This window comes from Macrosteles quadrilineatus, unplaced genomic scaffold (genome assembly GCF_028750875.1).
Source record: "Macrosteles quadrilineatus isolate MER2022 unplaced genomic scaffold, UCM_ALF_1.0 Scaffold_3__2_contigs__length_128488019, whole genome shotgun sequence".
NCBI lineage: Eukaryota > Metazoa > Arthropoda > Insecta > Hemiptera > Cicadellidae > Macrosteles > Macrosteles quadrilineatus.
In genome coordinates this window covers 50,503,775-50,526,477 of record NW_026542596.1, presented here as the reverse complement: position 1 = coordinate 50,526,477, position 22,703 = coordinate 50,503,775, and the positions used below count along the sequence as shown (strand labels likewise).

Sequence of the window (22,703 nt, the reverse complement as noted above, 5' to 3'; positions counted from 1 at the left end):
TGTAAATGGATAGTAGTTGTCATACTATTTATTTTTTCTCATTGCTTGACTGTAAATAATGCTACTTTGGAAATTATATAATAACTAGGATTTAAATTACGGCGGCGTTGTATCTTACAGTATATGATTTAGATTTTTATAATCACTGTTATTAAAATTTTTAAGAGGTTGGCGGCCACTTTTAAACTTCTATTTGCCCGTCTACATATACTAACTGCCCATGCGTGGAACATAATATATTCAGCACTTTAATATATTGCACATTAGGAATCTATTCAGACATTATTTACAAGGTATTCTATTTATACGTAGTGTGAAATTCTCAAAGAATATTTCTTTTTATGTATTGATAGTGGTTTCAACACATAAATTATCCCATAAGCCTAAAGGATAAATGTGTAACAAAGGATTAACTATACACTGTTGGAGGTTAGTCATATTTTTTTATCTTTTTATTAGCAAAACTGTATTTACAAATTTATATTACAAAGCAATTAAAACAATTGTTACTATTTACATATTGCATTTTTATATACTAAATATTAAAGTTAAGATCATTTCATTGAGAACATAGCAAGTACAGTATGACTTCTAAACACATGGAAAGTACAAATGTAAAACAATTATAACATAACATTTAATTTTTAATTTCTCACAAATAAACAATACTTGTTCACTGTTATTCAAAATCCCTTTTCTTAAAATAACTAGATATAGATATTGATAAGTTGATTTCAAAAAAGTTTTTCAAACCGTAGTAATTATTTCCAGAATTAGTATAAAAGTGGAAGAATACGAAAATATGTATACAATTCAGTTCAGTTTATCCGCTGATATGTTTGGTATGCACTTTGTATGTATTAGTCAAACAAGATTATTTTTTTTAAATACAAAATCAACACTTACTGTCAATCAAGTAATGGACGTTAAGAAAACTACATTTTTTTTAGAAGCCTAATCAGTACAAATATACGCTAAACTATTGTTTAAGCATCCTACAAACTACACTACGACGACCATCACAAACCAGTGTCTACGATAAATATATACAAAATCACTAATAGCTAAAACGTTATCTTTGGTCACTTTGGTAATAAATAACAATACGTTTTGTTCAATTTATTAATAGTCCATGCTTAGTGATATGGTATGGATTGCAGTCGCTCTTAGGCAACTACATATAAATCAACTTTTTAATAAACTTCTACGAACTTACACTGTAGGATTGTGGTTTTTGGTTGAAGACAGTGTCAAAATCGATTAATGTATCGTCGATGAACAGAAGTGATTTATCAGTTTTGACATGGTTGAAGGCCAAAGACCACTAATAAATAAATAAATAGGATTTATTTATAAATAGGATTTACTCGTAAATTATAAATTATACCTTAATATTGTTGCTATAAAACATAATTGTCTATGTTGATTCACATATTATTCGTTACTCAAAATATAAAATCTGTTAATGACCCAGTCTTATAAACTAGCCGAAAGTGGTATTATAGAGTGGTCAGATAAAAAGGGAAGACAAAGATGAAGGCCAAGATCGTCTTGTGAAGACTTGGTGCTGAAGACTCTTCGTCATCACTCAGGTCGTCGTAAGCGCCAACCTTTAGCTCTGAAATCGATACAATTAAGTTAGTTAAGTAACTAAAGATAATAAATTAAGTAAATTTATTCACATTTTTTTTAATTTTCATCTGTTAAACTCGAAATGATATCAAACCTAAAAAAGCTCTAGTTATAGATACAATTGTTATGACTGCTCCGTTTAAAATCTTTAAAAGTTGGACTAAGAAAAATATGACTATTTATGTTTACAATGTGGCATTATTATATGCTACTTACACTTGGGACGTGCTAAAATTCGGCACATTCTAATGCACGCACGTACAGTATTATACGTATGTGAGTCCTGATAGTTTCAAAAGTGGACTATACAAATGAATTTAACTTAGGGACATGTACACAGTATTTTTATTTTTATTTTTTTACGTAACCCAAATTACAAGGAAATATTTTCACTTTTAGGGTTTTGCCCTGCACATAAATGATATTTCTTTACTTCAATGGCGATATGTTGCTATTGACTTTTTTGTCTATACAATTATTAGGGATATTGGGAAGTTTTTTTTTTTAAATAGTATTCAACCTATTGTTTTCGATATTTGCCTCTAATTAAATAATATTATTGAACAAAATCATGTAATTTAAATACTATTTTTGAGTTATGTTCAAGTTTCATTTCTCTAGCTAATAAAACAGTTAGTTTAAAATCGGTTTCAAAATTTGTACCGAACAGACAAGAAATCGAGCTAATTAAAACGTGTTAAAACAAGTTGCAACGTGTAAAATCAAAATAATGCGCTAATATAATCGATTTTATATTGTAGTTTTAAGGAAAGTACCTTTTTCATACGTGGCACATTACGAGTTTTTCTCACATTCCGTTCAAGGTGATTTTTTTCGGATATTTGAATCGGTAAATATTAGGTACTAATAGCGTAAAGATAGTCTTAACGACACGGGCAAAAAAAATTGAGCCCATTAAAACCAGGCCAATAAAACTTCTACAAGTGGCTTAAAGGCTAATTATGCTAGTTACGTACACTACTTTACCTACGATTGTTTTTAATTACTCAAAATCACTATCCATGACTTCTAAGAGAAGTTGTGTTTTCGCTTATAACCTCTCATTGCCACTGAATGTAATGTTTACTGTTCCAACCACTCACTCACTGTTTAATGAATTCAATTGGGGTTAAAAGTATTACAACTATTTTACTTCTTTTTTCTCAATTCTCGAACCTAATTGGTCCAAATCTAAACTGTATAGCAACAATACAATACTGCAAAGTAGGTAAATAATACTTTTAAGTACATCATTTCAATTTTAAAAACTGAATTGAATAGGCTAGTATAAAAAACGGTCGTAGGTAAAATGGTTATTTACCATCAAAAAAATATCAGTCAAATAGCCTGTAAAAAGTCCTTTTGTATGTTGAAAAATAACCGTATAATTTTAAGTGGAACCTTTCCTATACCACAATGCAAGGATGTGCATAGTCGTTTTGCCATGGATATCAACGATAAAATGTTTCGTCATTCTAAACTCTATGCTAATATCTTACTTATTATTAAGTTTACCTCTTTGTTTGGCTAGACCTCCAGAGTCTCCAATCTCATTTTGACCTCCATATTTGGGGCGAAGTCTGTTCTTGTCTGAAACAGTAAAACATGGATTATGTCTTGTATTATGTTGCTTCCAATAAAAAAAGTTAAGTAATGATAATTATTTAAAGTTTTGATGTTTGTCATGAATGTTGTGCAGAAAAAGTAACAATGCCTAAGGTCTGATGTAGTTTTGTAAAAAATAGTGTTCTGCTTCTTAGACCAACTAGTCTTTTCACTATGAACAATTAATTATAAATAATCTAATTTGTACATGGGACGTTTTTGTTACATACACATAATTAAATTAAACCATTGTTTGAAACACTTTTTTACGTTATAATAATTAATTTGTTCTCTACGTAGCTAGAAAATTATTTAGTCTATACATTAGCTGTTTTCAGTTCAGCAGAGTTAAGTACAGCTCTATTTTTAAAACGATGGGAACTTTATTGATTCTTGTTTAAATACTAACCTTTGTGCCTTGGCTTCATAGTTGATACATTATCCGATAGGACAGCTAAAACAAAACAATATTGGTTTAATATTTTGGAATTTTTTGAAATTTTACTTAAATTTCTTATGTATTCAACAGGACCACAATCAATTTTACCTGAGGACGGGATCAGATTCCAGATCCTGAAACGTGGTGTATTGGCTTTTACGATTATGATAGAAAATGTCCGCAATAAACCCTTGAACAACATTCCGGCTTTTCCATCATTGACCTTTAGTAGGGAAATGAAATATTTTGATTAAATAAAAAAGCTAGACTACCTCATCCCACTATTGAAGTAGCTCACTTTCTCCACAAGGGGGTACACCATTTGCATGCACCTTGTATACTATCATACGTTAATCATAATTATAATATAATTAACTAGGACACAAAAATCGCATTCTCGTTCATGAATGTTTAAGTGTCAAGTTTTACTTGTATATACTCGTAAGTTAGGTAGCATACTAAACTATTCAATTATTATTTGCATGATTTTTAGTGATAAAAACGACTTGTTGATTAATACCACATATTTGGTGTGAATATTGTACTACCTAATAATTTTTTTATGTTATTTTCCTTTATTAATATTTGCAATACTCACGGTAGACTTTGATGGTACCATCAGTGTCTCCCAGAGAGTTCTTCGACACACACTTGTACGCCCCGTAGTCACCGGGTCCCAGAGATTTGATGGTTAGTCTCATGATAACTTTGTATAGGTGTTCTACAAGAACTGGCTCGTATTTTGCACCTGAAAGGAAGGGGAAATATTAGGAATTAATTTAATTAAAACTGAATGAAAGCTAGAAACAAAGAGCTAGAAGCAATAACAATTTGTTTTCAAAAACATTCGAATATAAATTAAATTGTATTACTTATTTTAGCTTAGACCTCTTTATTAAGGAACAAATTAACAGATTTTTTACCCATATTTTTTTTTATTTTATACAATATATATGTATAACAATTGTATAAAAAACTTTGATTTGAAACAGAGCATGGGCAATGAATTGGGATTTGAATTTGAAGCAGAATCTTGATAATAATGTTTAACTAGCGTATGGCGAGTTTTGTTCTTTGCCACACTCTCCTTCATTGGAGTTTTACACAAAATATTGCATGTAAATATAAAAATAAATTTTATAAAACCGATGAAACAATTCAATGCATGCTCTCATAACTTTTTAATGAGGTTCATGGCCTCTTTTAACATTGTACTTGCCTGCCCATGTAGGCTTCGGGCTCGTGCGAGTAACATCCAGGGGCGAGAACTGGTAGGTACAGTTCGAGTTTAACTGTACTGATAAAATAAAGTAGTGTGTAGTGTGTCCAAACACACTATATAGCAGTCTCTGATTCGAATTCTGTCGCGTTGCTTTCCAAACCATGCTTACTATTAATTTTTTCTCATGAGCAAATTAAAATCAGTTGAACTTCAAGAATAGGCTTCCATGGTCACTTGTTGTACAATAGTGTCTTTCTGGTACTAGAAGACCACGACTCTAAATTATATCAGTTAATGTGTGCATCATTAAATTACATTTTAAGTTTTACTTGTAGGATGGACAAAACAATATTTGCTTAAATGCTTAACGGTATTGTCACTCTCATTTTGTACTACTGGATTAAAATGTACTATTTACTATTTTTTGGTGGGTTTTCTAGTATGACCTTAATAGAACGTAAATTGTTTTGATGTAAAATACATTAAAAAATATTAATAAGAAGAAACATAATAACAATATTTTAATATAGATTATAATTTACCTTGAGCTATTATTTCGCCCTTATCACCCTTGGTCCAGTAGTTGATAGACTTAGGGTAAGCCTCGGAGTGACACTCCAGGATCAGCTGTTGACCTTCTCTCGAACCTATCAGCTGATTCTGGATCCAGATCATTGGAGGGACTGAAAAATATAATGAAACAATGTTTTGCATAGTAGTTGCATTGTTTTTATAATATATAAATTTAACTGAAAAGCAGTTAATTACCTTTTGAATAAAATTGTCCGCTTTCAATGAATTCAATATAAGTTTATCCATTGACTCAAGAGATTTTTTGAATCCATTATTCAGAAAAAGCAAAGAATAATATCTAAACATAAAACAATCAATAGAAAAGTAAAAAAGATATTTTTTTATCGTTTTGATGACATAACCTATACATTTTTACTAATTGTTTTACTCTGAGAATTTTGATTTACTAAAGTTAGAATTAGTTTTTAATGTACGTGTCTAGATGGAGTATTTTTTTTTTTAATGGAGCTCCTGTTTGGTAAAAAAAGTTTTAACATAATTTTGAATAACATTGTGAAAAAGAGAGAGGTGACGAAATAGGATTGTACAGTTTGACTCTATGATTGAGATTATGTATAGTTGAATGCTTCCCTTTTTATTAGTATCAATTTAGATTGTAAATAGATGTTATTGGAATAAAACTATGTTTTATATTACATTATTTTTTGTACTACAAATACTTGCAAATGAATATTCATGAGTCTTACAATGGACGGTGAGCATGATCCTCTTGCTGACTGAAGGAGGGACTCCGTTGGAGGCGATACAGAGGTAGGCGCCCATGTGTAGTCTGTTGACCCTAGATATGTTCAGCATACTGCCCTCTACTGTGCCTGCTAAAAAGTGTGAACAATATTTATACATATATTGAAAAACTAACCTTATTTCAAATATATTTAGGCTTAAAATATTAAGGAAAATTGACAAATAATATTCCAGCTATTTTTAAATCTCTGAAATGAAAACTGTAAATCGGAATTAAGAGGACTTTTGAAATCTAATACAAATGACTAATGAAAGTGCTGGATCTATGATGCATAGTAGTATAATAGAACATCAGTTACCTAGTATTTTTGTAGATAATTATGCTCTGACACCGATTGGCATAAGATTAGTTTTCATATTTTTATCCTACAAACATACAGGTTTTTCATCATAGAATATTTATGCCTAAACAATGTAAGAATTAGAATAGAATGCCATGGTAATTAGAATAGAAATGGAACGGTAAAACGAAAAAGAAAAACAATAAAAATGAAATAAATCAAATATTAAATTTTGTTTAGAAAACGGTCTTTTTTCACTGTATGGTTTTTAGCCACTGTCAGAGTAAATATTATATATATATATTTTAGCTTGAAAGACAAATACTTAAATATTAGCGTTTATGTAAGGGATTAATTTTTCTGTAGGAGATGATGACACAGCACAATCATGTCGTGAGACAGTTTATGTTTCCTCCAATAAATGTGTACCTTCCTGGCCAGTAGTGAGAGGTATTGGCTCTCCTCCCTCTCTTCTCCAGGTAATGTTTGGCGCGGGAGAGCCAGAGGCCGCGCATCGGAGAGTCACTGGGCTTCCTTCCCTGACTACCATGTCTGTGCTGGTCGGGGAGTCAAGAATGTCAGGAGGCACTGCAGGCAAGAAGAGGAATACATAAATGAAAGGGCATAACCATTCAAGAGAGTTTCATATGAAAATACAGTTATTCAAAACTAATTTTGCCTTTAATTTTAGTTTGGCTGTGTGTATAAACTGTTTCGGTAATGTAAATTGTCTTAGTTTTTAAAGTATTTGTATTACTGTTCTTAAATATTCTATAACATTAGAAATATTAACTAATCTTTTGAACGGTGTGTTTTGACTCTTTGTTATGTAAATATAGGTACAAATAAAGATACAAATAAGGGATCTGTACGTTTTACTTGGAGAATTGCACAAGACAGAGCCAAATGGAAACCTACCCATTCCATTGTCAGGTCTGCAAAATAGCAGTGGAAATCTATGACCAGAAAGTGTTTCCTTTAGAGAATTTTCAAATTCTCAATTTTGCTAAGTTTATAGTAGGTAGTTTTAGGTTACATAGTAATGTATTCATTATTTGTGAACAATTTTACAGTTTCTTTGAGAACTTATGTGTTCTTTTTTCCATCTCATCTTATTATCATAAGACACTGGTTTGTGCCCTTATCTGTTGTACGCAGCACTTTAGGATAGTGTTGCGGTATTTTAATTTTGATAAAATCATAGATAAAACAAACTGCTCAGTATATGATAAAATCAAATGGTGATTAGCGAGATTTGAACCCAGGACCTTGGGGACCGAAGTCCTACACTCTTATACTCAGCCTGCTCTTTCCCATCTTAAAATTACAGAAGCTAAAGAGAATTAATAACATACGAGCTGCGAAATGACGACTTTATTTGTTAAAGGATCATAAGTTACCAAAGAGTTCTCAATTAATTAATAATGAATAACAAACGAAAACCTAGTGCCATAAAAATCATTCAAATAAATTATAAGTATTTTATATGTGTTGTAAGTACATAACGTATACAAGTAGGCCTAGCTTTGTGAATTTACCACAACTTAGGCCTAAATCTTTACAGAAACTATGAAAATTAGTATTATAGTTTGCCGTTACGACATTTAAAAAACTCTACTTTAAAAAGGCATTTAATTTAAATAATAATAACCAAATTATAATGCATTGTTTTCTGAAGATAAACTTACTCGTTTTACTAAATGAGTTACATGTGAGACGTTTAAATCAACAATATTTTACATTTTGCAAGTATTTTCATACTCTTCCCGAAAAATAAAGATATATTTTCCTAGTATTCAAAGCTGTTACAATAGCAATACGCATTTTTTCGATAGCCAGAAAGGGTAATAAGATGAATGTTTTAATCCCGGTCAAATCAGAACAGATGAATAAATATTTATTGTGCAATCCCGACGTACCAGTTTAATCAGCGCGTTATCATGGTCCGCACCATGGGTTATGAAGATAGATACAGTGTGATTGTTTGTAGAATCACCACCATTCCACCTGCACGTTATTTTATACGACTCAATGAAGCTTTGTGATTTCACTACAATGATAAAACAGTTGTGAAATCTCCTTCATACTGTTGGATTACGTTTTTAGGTGAATTGTATTAATAATTGTAGTACTTTGGATGGTTTACTGGTAAAAATTACATTAAAAAAGAACTGTGAAAAGAAATTTAGTAAAGCATTATTTTACTGTCAATAAAAGAAATGTTTATTAAATGTGTTTATAAAAAATAAAACAGCTTTAATCAGGATTATCACAGATTTTAGGTCTTTTTTGGTTCTATATTCACTAACATCTACTTAAATACTACATTTTGCTTTAGATAAAACCTTTTAATTAACTTCGATAGCTGAACCTAATCCAATAGTCAATACTAAAAAAAAATAAATAAAAAACAAAAAACAAGTTATTAAACCACGATGTATAACTATTTTTATTACAGCTGGAATTTCAGGTTTATATTTGGTTAACATTTACTATGAATATTGTTCTTAAAACAATATACTAATTTTTATAAATAGTTCGTCAGTGTTCACCCATTAACTAGGCAACCTTTTGATTCTTTAGCATGGTAAAAGATGTTGCATCAAATTAATCGTACAGCCTTATGATTTTAGAGTTTGTTATTCACATTATCGCAACAAACCTACGATGCAATAACTTTACCTGATTGAAACATATTACAGTATACGAGTACTTATTTATAATTCCTTTGGCTAGTTATTGAAAGCGGTTTAGTTCAATGTTCCCTTCGTTATGTGTAGTTTTTCCTTAATCGATTGAAAATTCCAAATATTTTCATAAGGTAGGCAGAGGCAAATACCAACACATTTAGTTGCCAATTAGTGCATAATAACAACAGACATTAGAACCAACAAACACAGGCCAGCTGCAGAAGTGGCTGTACGACGCATTTCACCTCATCGATATTCTGTTAGTGTTTTGGTAATTGGATTATTGAATTTTGGCCTTTAGTTGTCAGTGTCAGAAATAGAGTTTTTGTGTTTAATCGCTGTGGCTTAGTGGCAAGTATTGTGGAGCGTATTTTTATTTGACTTTAAAAGTATTAGTCAAATAAAAATGATTATTTAATAATGTTTTATTGATCTAAACTTATTAACATAAAATGTTGTTGCAAATAACTCTTGTCATTATTATTACATGTCTAGACATTTTTGCACGAGACTTTATCAAAATAACTCTTTGGCTAGTTGATCAACAGCATTTCTCTTGATAGTATATTAAAGAGACTAGCTAATTAATTTTTAATCACATTTTTTCTAAAAACATTTTAAGTGTAAACTGAAAAAATAAGAACAGGTAATTCAAATTGGCTTTATGTTCCAAATTAATACAATATAAAACACGTTTTGAAGTAATTTACATACATATTTAACTAATATAACTTATCCATGATGAATAATTATGTACTATTAGACAACAAATTAGATGATTAGCTATTCTATCACCTATTATATCTAATCATAATAATATTAGTTGATAGAATATTTAAGCACCTAATTCGTTGTCTATAGTATGCTGACTACAAGTAGGTTGATTACAAATAGATTGATTATCAAAACAAGGACAAAATCATAAGTTAAAATTGTATTTCCTTGTTGTATTTAGTATTCTTCTAGCCCTTAGAATAAGTTAACTGATTAATAATTAATAGTAGGTATATTTTTATCTAACCTACGATTAGATATACTTTTGATGCTGGAACTAGACGTTCTTGATTATTAGGCCATTAATAAATAGTAAATACTAAAGCACAATTTGATTTTAGTCAAGTTGTCATTTAATTCATTCACTCTAGCCACCACTCGTACTTTACTGTGCATTGTATTGCAATAGCTACTGTTTTAGGACTTGCATATTATAAACACTGAGAGGAACTTTATTTCAGATTAGGAATATTCTACCTTTGTACGTCTAGTTTTTTCTCATTTCAAAGAGACAACACATATTCTCAACACCTCCACAGCTTACCCACAACATCTAGGAAGCCAACTTGGCTCTTCATGGGGTCCGTGTTGATCTGGCACATGTACCATCCTCTGTCGGAGGACCTGATCTCCCGGACATGCAGCATCCACGTTCTGTGATCACTGTGAGTCACTCCCACCCGGTGGTTCTTGGTGATCACGTGATTGTGGATCGTCAGGATGGTCTGAGTGTCCACTCTTAGCCACGCCACCTGTTGGGAAATAATTTGATGATTTGGAAGGTAAAATATTTTGGATCCTAAGTGGATTTGGAGTAAAAAATTATACTTGTAAAGAAATACCTCTCTTAGCTTAAGTGCATTAAACGAACTTCCCAAATTATATAAAGTAAATATGATTAAAGTTCAAACGTACTAAATACGTTTGATCAAACTTGTTCGACGTCTTTATCATATTAAAATATGGAGAAAAAACAGAAATTCTTCATTTTAATGAGCCCGTAATGTATTATTGGTATAAATATGGTCAAAGGAGTGTGATTTCGTTCATTATAATATACATTTTTTTTACTACATTTAATCTACACACATGATCCTACCTAGACTCTTATAATTTCATTCTATGGTAAATCCAATTTAGGCATAAAGTATATGAAAGTGGAGTTTGCGTGAATTACATGATTCATGTTTTATTTACACAGGCATATAGACAATTGGGTTTAAATTTTTACATGCATATGTTTGTTGTTTTAATCTTTGCTTCTTATGTTATTTAGTAGCACGTAAAAAAAAACATCGAGGTTGACCATTTTTAAATCAAACATCGTGTTGCAAATATAGATTTTCTACGTAATCTTTTTAACATTTAAATGCAGAAGTGTATATATTATGTCGATGGTCTAAGCCAAATGGGTTTAATATTCCTCAAAATACATTTCTAAGAGTAAAATATATACAGGGTATCCAAAAAAAAAGAAAAAGTACTCATAATTTCACGGCGATTATTTTTATCTATTAGCTGTGAAATCTTACTCTATCTTAAAACTAAGTGCTTTACATTTTTCAAAATTTTGTATTTCATATTTTATTAGTTTTTTTATGTTTTCAACCATTTCTCAACATTTTTGTGGAGTGTCCATTAAAACAGGCATTAAAGTTAAACAGTTTAAGCAGCTATTAGGGCCACAGTGTACTTTAAATCAAAGGTATCCAGTTTACCTGTAAACATAGCCACCCAAATAAAGCCATAGTATTCAAAAGTAAAAGTGATAAGATTTGGTTGGATCGACTGACAGTTAAGAGCTTTGACAGGAGATATACATCCGGCAATACATCGGACTCTCTATTGGACAGTGTGAAAGGGAATGCGATATATTGGATTGTGTCCCATCCACTTTCAGTACAATTTACTGATTACTTTTGGAAGGGTTCAAATGAAAGAAGTACAAAGCTAAACGGTCATTAGTGTATCATTGGGACCGGCAATTCAAACTAATTTGAATAGGTTTTCCAGGTTTTAAGGATGCAATTGGTCTATTCGTAGCAAACAAAAATATTTGTTTACTATATAGAAGCAAAAAATCGAATTATTCGTTAATATTGCATGGGTATAAGAGGCCTCCATGAAAAATCTAATATATAAAATTCTCGTCTCACAGTGTTTGTCTGCAAACTCCTCCGGAACGACTTCACCGATCGTTATGAAATTTGATGTGTAAATTCTGTAGGTATGCGAATCGGACGTAAACTATTTCCCGTTTCGAAATTCTTAAAAGGGCTCCGCCCCAGTGGCTCTGGAGTTTCCCATGTTAACCTTATGAGAAATGGAATTAATGAATCTTAACAGCTGTTTCAATTAAACAAGTTGGTTCTGTTCTATGATGTTCAATAGCATTAAAGTTACAAGGATTACCAACAGGGTGCAGCACTATTATTTCTTTTACATTTATGACAACAGCTAATTTGCAACCAAAAGGTGAGTGAGCGTAGCGAACGAACTTCAACCTGGAGGCGAGTTAGGGTAGCGAACGAGCTAACCTGAAGGCAAGTGAGCGTAGCGAACGAGTTCCAACCCAAAGGTGAGTGAGCGTAGCGAACGAACTTCAACCTGGAGGCGAGTTAGCGTAGCGAACGAGCTAACCTGAAGGCAAGTGAGCGCAGCGAACGAGCTCCAACCTAAAGGTGAGTGAGCGTAGCGAACGAGCTCCAACCCAAAGGTGAGTGAGCGTAGCGAACGAACTTCAACCAGGACGTGATTGAGCGATGCGAACGAGATCATCTTGAAAATTAAACGTAACGGTACTTAAATTATAAATAGTCAAAGGCAAGACAACGTCTGCCGGGTCGGTCTGTCTTAGGGAAACCTATAACTTAGGCGATACGAAGTTCGCCGGGTCAGCTAGTGTAAATATAGAATAACTAAATAATTTCAAATTTACTATGTTTTTAAAGAAATTTAAAAAAGACAATTTACAGTAAGTAACTCACTTGTATTGTTAAGTATTATATTGATTTATTTTGCCTTTAGTCTATCTCCAAGACCAAAGGCTCCAAGACCTCCAAGAATATTGAAATGTTTTGACATTTCAATATTTGTGTCTTTAGTGTGGCTCAAACACATGTTTTGGAATTTAAGAATATTAACATGTGCTTTATATTCACCTGGAGAATAACAATAGAAAAATTAATAAGAGATGCAGGGAAAACTGGAGGGAAGTGAGAGCCTTGGCTGCCAACCGAGTCCGATGGCGTTGTGTCGTGGAGGCCCTATGCTCCGTGCAGGAGTGAAAGGAGATAAGTAAGTCAAGTTATATTCAGATGAAAGTTAATATAAAACATGAATATACAGGGTGTTTGGTACTCAGTGTGAAAAAACATTTTTGGTGTAAGTACAAAGTAAATGCTGTATGATGATGCATATAAAATGTCCCAAGTCTAAAAATTAGCTTCCCAAAGAATTATTTTATGTTTTTCAAAAATAACTATGTTTTTAAACTTAATACAGCTATTTCTCAATTACCTGTAAATGGATTTGAGTAGACAATGTCATTTTCGTGTTCTACATTAAATTTTGAATAAGAATAATACAAAATGACAGAGGATCAGTTGTAAAAACTCCATCGTAAATAGATTCAAAGATAAAAATTAAGATGTCTGATAAAAATGCAAAAAACATTGGTAAATTGCATTTGTTCACACCCTGTATACAGGAAAGTGTCGGAATATGTTAAAAACTGCGCCATTTTATAAGCTTTCCAACCATATGCTACACTATTGAGGTTTAGATATTTTTTTGTTTATTTTAGTGGTTTGAATGCCAGAAAACAGGGAACTTTTTTACTGTTTTTACTGTTCAAGCTGAAACAAAAATACAACTTTTGCTTAATACATGCTGACTTTCTATGTTTTAAATGTTAAAGACGCCATGCTTTGTAGTCTTCAAACCACGAAAGCGTACATAAACAGACAGAAAGCTCAATGGTGTAGCATATGGTTGGAAAGCTTATAAAATGGCGCAGTTTTTAACATATTCCGACACTTTCTTGTATACAGGGTGTGAACAAATGCAATTGACCAATGTTTTTTTTTAATTTTTACCAAACATCTTAATTTTTATCTTTGAATCTATTTACGATGGAGTTTTTACAACTGATCCTCTGTCATTTTGTATTATTCTTATTAAAAATTTAATGTAGAACAGGAAAATGACATTGTCTACTCAAATCCATTTACAGGTAATTGAGAAATAGCTGTATTAAGTTTAAAAACATAGTCATTTTTTAAAAACATAAAATAATTCTTTGGGAAGCTAATTTTTAGACTTGGGACATTTTATATGCATCATCATACTGCATTTACTTTGTACTTACACCAAAATTTTTTTTTCACACTGAGTACCAAACACCCTGTATATTGCGTGAATATATATTGTTGGTTTTTAAATGTTCTGTGTCCATATTGATAAAATATAAAATATTGCACTCAATTTTTTTTTGCTCTTTATTATTTATTAATTTATTATTTAGTAATTTTTCTCCTTATAAAAGTAATTAACTAAGTTTTCCTGCCTTTTCACTAAAACTCTAAACATATCAAAGACACATCAAGATTTACAAAGAAGGAAATAGTTCAATTTTAAATCTCTTCTTTAAAAAAATATCATTTTGTATCGACTAATCAAGCCTGATGCTAAATTTTATTCTAACTACTCTGATTCTCTCCTCTATAATCATTTCAAGTATTTATCAAACTCATCTTTAGTTTGGAGCTGAAAGAGTAAATGGAATACTGTATGATATGTGAACACTATTGTTATCTTAATGTAGATTTATAATAGTATAACACGTATTTCACAGAGGTAACAAAGGAATCAAATCAAATTTCCTACCGTCGGAGTATTTTTATTCGTCGCACAACCCTGCAGTATAATCAAGAATGACATTTTAACCGTTGGTTGACATTTACAGTTTTACTCCTGAGAGAATGGCCCTAAAAATGTCATGGATATAGCTTTTGAACATTGAAATAAGATTAAATGTTTATATGGAATTGTGTCAACATTATACTTTGACAAATAAGAAATTAAAAAAACAATTATTTCTCGAGAGCTTGGGATAAATGTACGTTAAAATTTACTGTACCTGTTGTGTACCTAAAATGTATTCGTTTCTTAAACGAGGGGCTTTATTAAAACCATGCATATTAATATATATTATATGCTCCTTGCATGTGCATATTCAGCACGTCTATTACAATTTAATTGTAGGATTGTATTATAATAATTGTACTGTAAATAATTACAAATATATTCCAGGAATTACAATCATATTTAACACAACAAAGAGCTAACTTTATACTCCCGTCCAATTGAAGAGGGTCCTTACATTTTGTAGACTAATATAGTATATTGTATGTTCAACTTTCGATATTTCAATAGCTTAACCATATACTTTTACAGACTTAAGTCGATGTTCCATTTATATAGAGCAGATGTAGCAGTGTTGATATATAGCAAAGTATTCTAAATTCCAATATTCAATTACCCCCTTCGTATTCGTTTATCAAGTACATTATATGACATGAAATATTATAAAGTTTTACAGTAAGATGTTTTTTTTGTGCCTTGTAAAAAAATGGCATATTCCACGAAAATAAGTGAGCCGGTGTCTCAATTTGACTAGGTATACATGCATTTTCATTCCAAACATGGTTAAACATTTTAAATTTCGAATAGAATGTTTGAAATGAAATTTCCATCCAAATTCAAAGGTAAAACAATCAAACAACTTACAAGAAATCTTTTGAATTAATAATATACATTTTATTTTATATAAATAAAACGCCCTTTCCAATCCATAGGCTCAACAATGTGTACAAATACATTTGACTGTTGGTTTTCCACTCATAGGTATTCCTGGATAGGGATATTAATCAATTAAGAGCAGAGAAGGTTGTTTAATGTCAAGTGCAGGTAAATTTTGTTTATGCAACAGCAAACTGTTACTCATAGACAGTTTGACAGCGACGTTAACAGCTGTGTCTGAAAGACAGCGTCAGTCGGAGGTGTTCAACGTCTGACAAGGTTGTCGATACCTTCTAGTCAACCTACTGAATGCGTGTTGGGAACTGGTTTAATTATTACGTTGTCTCTGTTCCGTAAACAGGTATACTGAGTAAAGACATTTTGTTTGAGTGGCTTATCAGATTAACTATATTTTAGCCATGCAATTTTAATGTACTAAAAGACAGAGGTGTTAGTTTTAAAATAGCACGTGAGGCATACAATTTTGTTAAATGGTTTCTATTTTTTTTTTATTCGTTAAAGCTATTATAAATTAGTGATGTTGAAAAGTTACACTATTTGCATAAAATGATCTCATATTATCTATAATTAATGTGATTATTTGTTCAAACAGCCTACATGTATTTTAGCGACAGAATCCTTAGTTTGAATATTACAATGCTAATTGGATATCAGAAATGTCCTTTAAATAGAATTAGATAGTGATTAGAACATAGTGCATCGTATTGTTCTACTTATATTGTTCTAAAACAGTAATAGCAGTGCTGTACTATGTATTATATTATTAGTTAGTTCATTACTGGATCAGCCAACAGAGAACTCTGCAGTATAATCAAAAGTGACATTTTGGCTTTTGGCTGACATTTGCTGTGTTGGCTGGATCGTGACGCACCCTAAACATAATTACCAAATTGACATTGAAGCACCAACCCTTCAAATTGTATTTTGATTCACTTAAAAATGACCAAAATTCCAAATAATTGTAAAACACTAAAATGTTGGCTGCTAGGAAGAACTTTATATGAATTAAGTACGATAACCATGATGTTTTAACTGCGTTTAACATAAGTTACCATGATAATAACAAAAAGTTTTTTAATTGTTTACCTTTATTAATTTGATATAGTATTCTTCTTAATGTGGGATACAATTTTGCATTTTAGTGTTTCCCCAGACACACTAATCAAACATTAATTACGTTTGTTAAATTTTAATAAAAGACTTTTTGATAGCTGGATTTGTTTTTTATATTAAAAACATCAATATAAAACTGTGCTATCATGTAATTAATATAGCCACAGACAAGAAAAGTGGATACTTGTTGTCATAAATGCAAATTTCAAGTTAAATAATATTAAATTTTATATACATTTTATTATATATTATTTTAGCATTCCTACGCATGAGAATTATTCTTGGTTCAATAATAAAAAAACCATTGGTAAAACATTTTACAACAAATACACTTAAATGAGGTAGACACTATACTTCCATATTGATGTTGACGAAAAGTAATGCACCTAACCCCTATGTTTATTGAACTCATCAACTTTCTTACTAATCTAAATTAATTTTAAGACTTGCGCGTAGTATTCTACGCCGTCTTTGTTGTCCCATGCTTAGAAAATGTAATTTAAGCTCTTCGTTTTTTACTATTGTTAAATGTATATACCTACTTTACTACTCCATCCGAAGTTAAAAGTAAAATCATGTTAAAAGTAAACATTTAAATAGCTTGTAGTACAATATTTAAACTTCACCTCTTTATGTTGGCTTTTGATTTTCCGGATAAATTTTTCTTCTTCATCTTTTCCAATAACGGCTTATAACGGCAATTTGCAAAAAAATTTTGAACTATTTATCCAAAAATAAAAAAGATAAGTATTTTATACTTTTGGAATGGATGAAACTGTTTTTTTTTTTTTTTTTTTTTTGTGCTAGAGATCATACTGAGCAGAGAACACATAAAACAATGAATGTAATGTAATTATAATGGAAATTACGGTTTTGCCACGATAAGTTAAGTTATCTGAATATAATTGTGGTCCGATTACTGTTTTAATTTTAGCCTCAACTACATGGATGGTTGTTGTAATTAGTAAATCAAATAAAGGGATATTTTCTCCTGTAATGAAAGTAAGCATTACTTGCAGAAACTCAAACTGCATGATTGACGAGATTATTACGGATTACGTGGCAATGATGTATCATGATAACTCATGCACATAATTACTACACATATTACTTTTTATTGGCCCATCAATACATTGGCAGTTTCCAAAGGATTCGCATTACATGCTTTGAGCTGGAAATTCCAAAGGTAGATGGGTAGATTAGTTGTATAAAAGCAAACAGATAATCTTTAGAGCCGACTGCTGACATTATTTGCCTTTGATGTGAGTAAATGGAACCTTTGATATCCGTGGGAGGAGATCTGTATAGTGTCCTGCAAAAGAGAATTGGAAAATGTATTGTGCCGACCAGGAAAACTGGACCTGCTCGTCTATGTGGCTACTCGGACTATATTATTATTTTTATATTCGTGTGATAGACTAGTGGAAACCGAGTGTTATTCGTAAATTTAATTCTAGATGACAAATATCCCCTTTAAATTAAGTTAACTGTCATGATGTTTTAATATTAATTATGAAACTCCTGACGTACACACCAAATCCCTTGAAATAAGATAATAAATAAACAAACTATCATATCAGAGTATATGTTATCCACCAGTATCAATTATAATCACACTACTTGCAATATATTTAAACTTAACTGTATTTGTATTGTGTTCGTATTTAGCTTTGCTTTAAATCTATTGGTTTGCCAATCAGTCAATATGCCCAGTCTTTGAAACTTACTTCAAGATTTTGCTTTATTCCAAAAATAAGAAATATAAGAGGTCTTATCCTAAATTTGACAGCACAAAATACCAAATAGTTTTTAAAAATTAATTTAAATATAACAAAAATATATTAAACAATCCATAAACAATAATGAATCAAAAAACTAAATTTGTTCAAAGGACCAGGAATAAAGAGCAAAATGCGGTAATATAGAAATTAAACAACATTTTAACTTAGAATTCAAATTAGTAAATAGCTAACACGTGGTTAAAAATGACTAAATAGACAAATTTATACGAAAATATAAGTTTATTCAGAAGTAGCATTTACCTTGTAAGACCCCAGGTCGTCTACGACACATACTAGTGTGGCTTCCCTTCCTACAGGGGCGGTCACGTTGATAATGGGCTCCCCGAATCTTGGCACATCTGCAATAACACATATCTTATATATATTATACACATATATTATTTAACTACCATGCGCTTAATAATTAACATTGAGAATTATCTCAGCGTATGGTGAATGTTAGTCGCTTTACTTAACATCCTTTATTTAAGAACGTTCTGGTTAAATTTCCTTTGTCAGTTTGGAGTTGCATTGTTAGTTTGGAGGTGCATTGTCAGTTTGGGGGTGCATTTTAAGTTTGGAGGTGCATTGACCTAAAACGACAGTAGAAAGCTATTTAATAATGATCATTTCTGAAGAAAATGAGAAATTTATTATCATTATAATTTTTTATGGCAGTTTTAACGGTTACTTAATTAAAAAGCCAATCGTCTACAGACACCACATTTACTTTTTTCATCATTTTCAAATTGAATAAGCATATTTTAAAATTAATCCTCTGTTTGTTTCCATCTATTTAATCTATTTGACAGTGCTGTGTATTGGCTGTTGAATTGACATATCTGACAATTTTCAACATCATTAGATATTGGTTGATTGACATTGTAGAATTATAGGTTTTACTTTACAGCTGTTTGTTAATTGCATGAAAAAAGAATTCTGTAAAAAAATGGTATTAAGAATAGAACATTAATTAAATTATAACATCTTTCACTATTTAACAGTTTATATATGAATTTGTATTGGTCTTAGTAAAATTTATCGGCATAACTCATATACCCATATAGTTAGTCGAACATACGGTTTTTGCGTCGAACCCAAAACTAAATTATATTATAATAGAATAGCAGAGAAATTATCTTGACATTTCAATAAAACCTAAATTATATATCCTATTGTTGTTACAGTTGGATAAACAGAAAGTCAAGACATTTTTGTCTTGTGGTAAATCGTAAATGCAATTAAAAGATTAATCCAGGTAAAAATAAAATTTGCATAGACGAAATGCAGATGAAGACGTAGCTTTATGAGTCCAGTTTTAATAACGATATTCCAAGAAGCCTGACAAAGTTAAACATTTTGAAGTAAACAAAAGTAAATTAATTAACCCTTGACTGAGCCGTAACTTTTATTCCGCTGTCATAAACTTTGAATAATTTCTAGTTTTACTAAATCACAGTTAAAAGAATGTCAGTTGATTTTATTCCGTCATTTATTATAATGCCTTATTATCGTGTCCTATATAATTTAACTCTTAAATAAAAACTTTCAAGTTTGATTCAGAATGAAATTGAAGTTTTCCTTGTTAAAACAATTAAACGCACACATTAGACTACGGAAAACAGTTTAAACGCCTAAAACACACACCCCTGTGCATTAAATCCATGAAATCATATAATGTTGTGCTTTTAAACTTTTTAAAGTAGGGTAGGGGCCTTTAAGAGATGATAGTAAGTCCATAATAAATAGTTATGTTGATAAAAAAAAACATTTTAAATCAATTTTCCAGCATATGGTATCTGATTCGTTATACCTTACATGAAAATATTAAATGAATGTGTATTACACAAATAAATGGTTCTTATCGTTAGCTTTGAGAGCTATACACACCTGTACTAAATATAAATATGTTGACTGGAAAATGCGTATCCTTTAAGCTAAAAATAAATCCCAAATATTAATACTACAGTCTGATAACCATATTACTATTATAATCAAATAAATAGACGTAAAATTTAACTCACTACACAAAAAATATATTCAAAACATATATTTTGGGTTAAGATATACATGGCGTTTGTAGTGATTTTAAAATAAATTCACTTAACCCTAATTTTTCTACCAATTATAAACAGTAACAATTTTAAAATCCAATATGTAACACGAATAAATAGTTTTTAAACCAACATTGATATACATTTTTCAAAGAGAGATTATTCGAAATTAACTAATCTACTCGGGTGGGCTTATTAAACCTAATAAAGATTTACATTTAAAACCCCTAATTTGGCCAGCCATTAAACATTTAAAGAACAAAACGTAGTATCTTTTAGGTTTGGTAGATTTTTAGGAGACAAGCTTTTAATTTTGCCGCACATTATAAATGTTAATCTAATTTATATTCAAATACTATTAAATGCCAAATTCATGTTATATAACTTAAATCTAATTGAAAACTTATTGAGTGTGCATGATGCTTAGATTAGGCTTATTCTAATCTAAAATTCTTAATCCTAATTTCAATTTTTGTACCCTAGAAGCTGCTGCTTCTGTAAGGAAGGTGTCACAGCAGCCATTTCACGAAATGACGACGGGATATTGACACGAAATTCTAAGTTAATTGACAGTGATGGCTGAAAAGATCGACATTTGACACAAGAAATTCTAAAAAGCTATGCAGGTTTCGTTATATATAATTTAAAATAGTGCATTTTTAAAACCTTACTTTCATTATGCATTTCTTTACCAAATAATGTACAGATTTAGTTTAGGTTTAGGCCTATACGTGTCATTTATGTAAGAATCAGGGAAAATTTATTCAATTACCTTATAACAAACGTATTCGTATTTTTTTTAGGTTTTAATACTAAAAGGTAAATAATGAATCGTGACCGCCAATAATGCCAAAGAAACATCTGTGCTTGGTTTTAGTTTTTCTTAAGTATAACGCTTAATTAACAGACTATCACAAACTATCATTAAAGTTAAACATATATTTATGATATATAATTGTGACACTTATATATAAATAAAAACCTGCCTCTTGCATATGTCTGGCTCTAATACACTGAAGACGTTGTTGATTTACTACTAAAGTTTGCTTAGATCCTTTTAAGATATTATTTTATACCTAATACACTAATTTATAAAAACATCGTATTAAATATTCACTTCCGATTGTGCTTAAACAAGTCTCTAAAAGTTGTATAGAAATTTATTTTAATGCAAAATCAACATTAAATGTTTTACACTCTCTCACTTTTTCGAGACGAAATATAGTTTTATATTATACTCTGACATTTTCCCTAAGTATTTAGAATTAAAGAATTTCTATAAATTTTAGTTTTAGGTTACCTTTAGGCCTATAAAACTCCTACTTACTTCAATTATTAACATTATGGCCGTAGAATTTAGAAAGGAAATAGACGCTCCTTTCTGTAATTGTATTGGGAAATGAGACTAACTTACACATTATAATTTTTCGTAAATTTAAACTATACAAAGATAAAATACTACTTTAATTTTTTTGTTACTTTGTGGAAAATATCAACTATACATAATTATATAATTTTGAAATACACAAATAATTATATGGCACAATCAAATCCAATACAATTAGATCCCCTGTAGTGGTCAGTGACTATGTTGTTCTATGTATGTATACAGTAATAACATAGAGGAACATGGGGAATATGGATAGACATAGTTGATTTAAGTTGAGAGTTCTCGGCTGCATGGCACGTCTCTGTTTTATCGCCATGAGGACTTCCCAAGAGCCACGAGAAATTGATGATAAGGCTCATACATATACATCACTATCTCATAGTTAACAAACTGGACACCCAAATGTATGTTGGTTTCAAGGTAAGGTTGTTGCATTTTCGTATTAACTAGTGGCTATTTAAAGCGATTGCACATTATCGTAATGTTAAGATTTAATAAAATAGTTTCTCAAGTGATAAAAAGTTCGCTTGTTCATAAAAAGGTCCAAAACTAAAATTGATA

The 22,703-nt window shown here is 30.6% G+C and overlaps 1 protein-coding gene across 1 annotated transcript; it reads right to left on the bottom strand.

The window, feature by feature from the left end:
- Positions 1–1,137: 1,137 nt before the first annotated feature.
- LOC128989189 (neurotrimin-like) lies at positions 1,138–22,458 on the bottom strand. Its single transcript, XM_054411059.1, has 10 exons — positions 22,363–22,458; positions 18,960–19,073; positions 10,526–10,733; positions 6,947–7,105; positions 6,179–6,307; positions 5,441–5,581; positions 4,275–4,424; positions 3,647–3,691; positions 3,148–3,222; positions 1,138–1,618 (listed from the first exon to the last, which is right to left on the bottom strand). The coding sequence occupies exons 1-10, from the start codon at positions 22,456–22,458 to the stop codon at positions 1,500–1,502; spliced, it is 1,236 nt and encodes a 411-aa protein (XP_054267034.1). The 3' UTR covers positions 1,138–1,499.
- Positions 22,459–22,703: the final 245 nt, after the last annotated feature.

What these genes read in the sequence shown, in the direction of transcription:
- LOC128989189 (XM_054411059.1), bottom strand. Translation starts at nt 22,458, where the DNA reads ATGGCGATAAAACAGAGACGTGCCATGCAGCCGAGAACTCTCAACTTA. An exon ending in GGGCGAAATAATAGCTCAAG is followed by an intron (nt 4,425 to 5,440) that starts GTAAATTATAAT and finishes CCTTCCTTTCAG; the next exon opens with GTGCAAAATACGAGCCAGTT. An exon ending in TGGTACCATCAAAGTCTACC is followed by an intron (nt 3,692 to 4,274) that starts GTGAGTATTGCA and finishes GTTTTGTTTTAG; the next exon opens with CTGTCCTATCGGATAATGTA.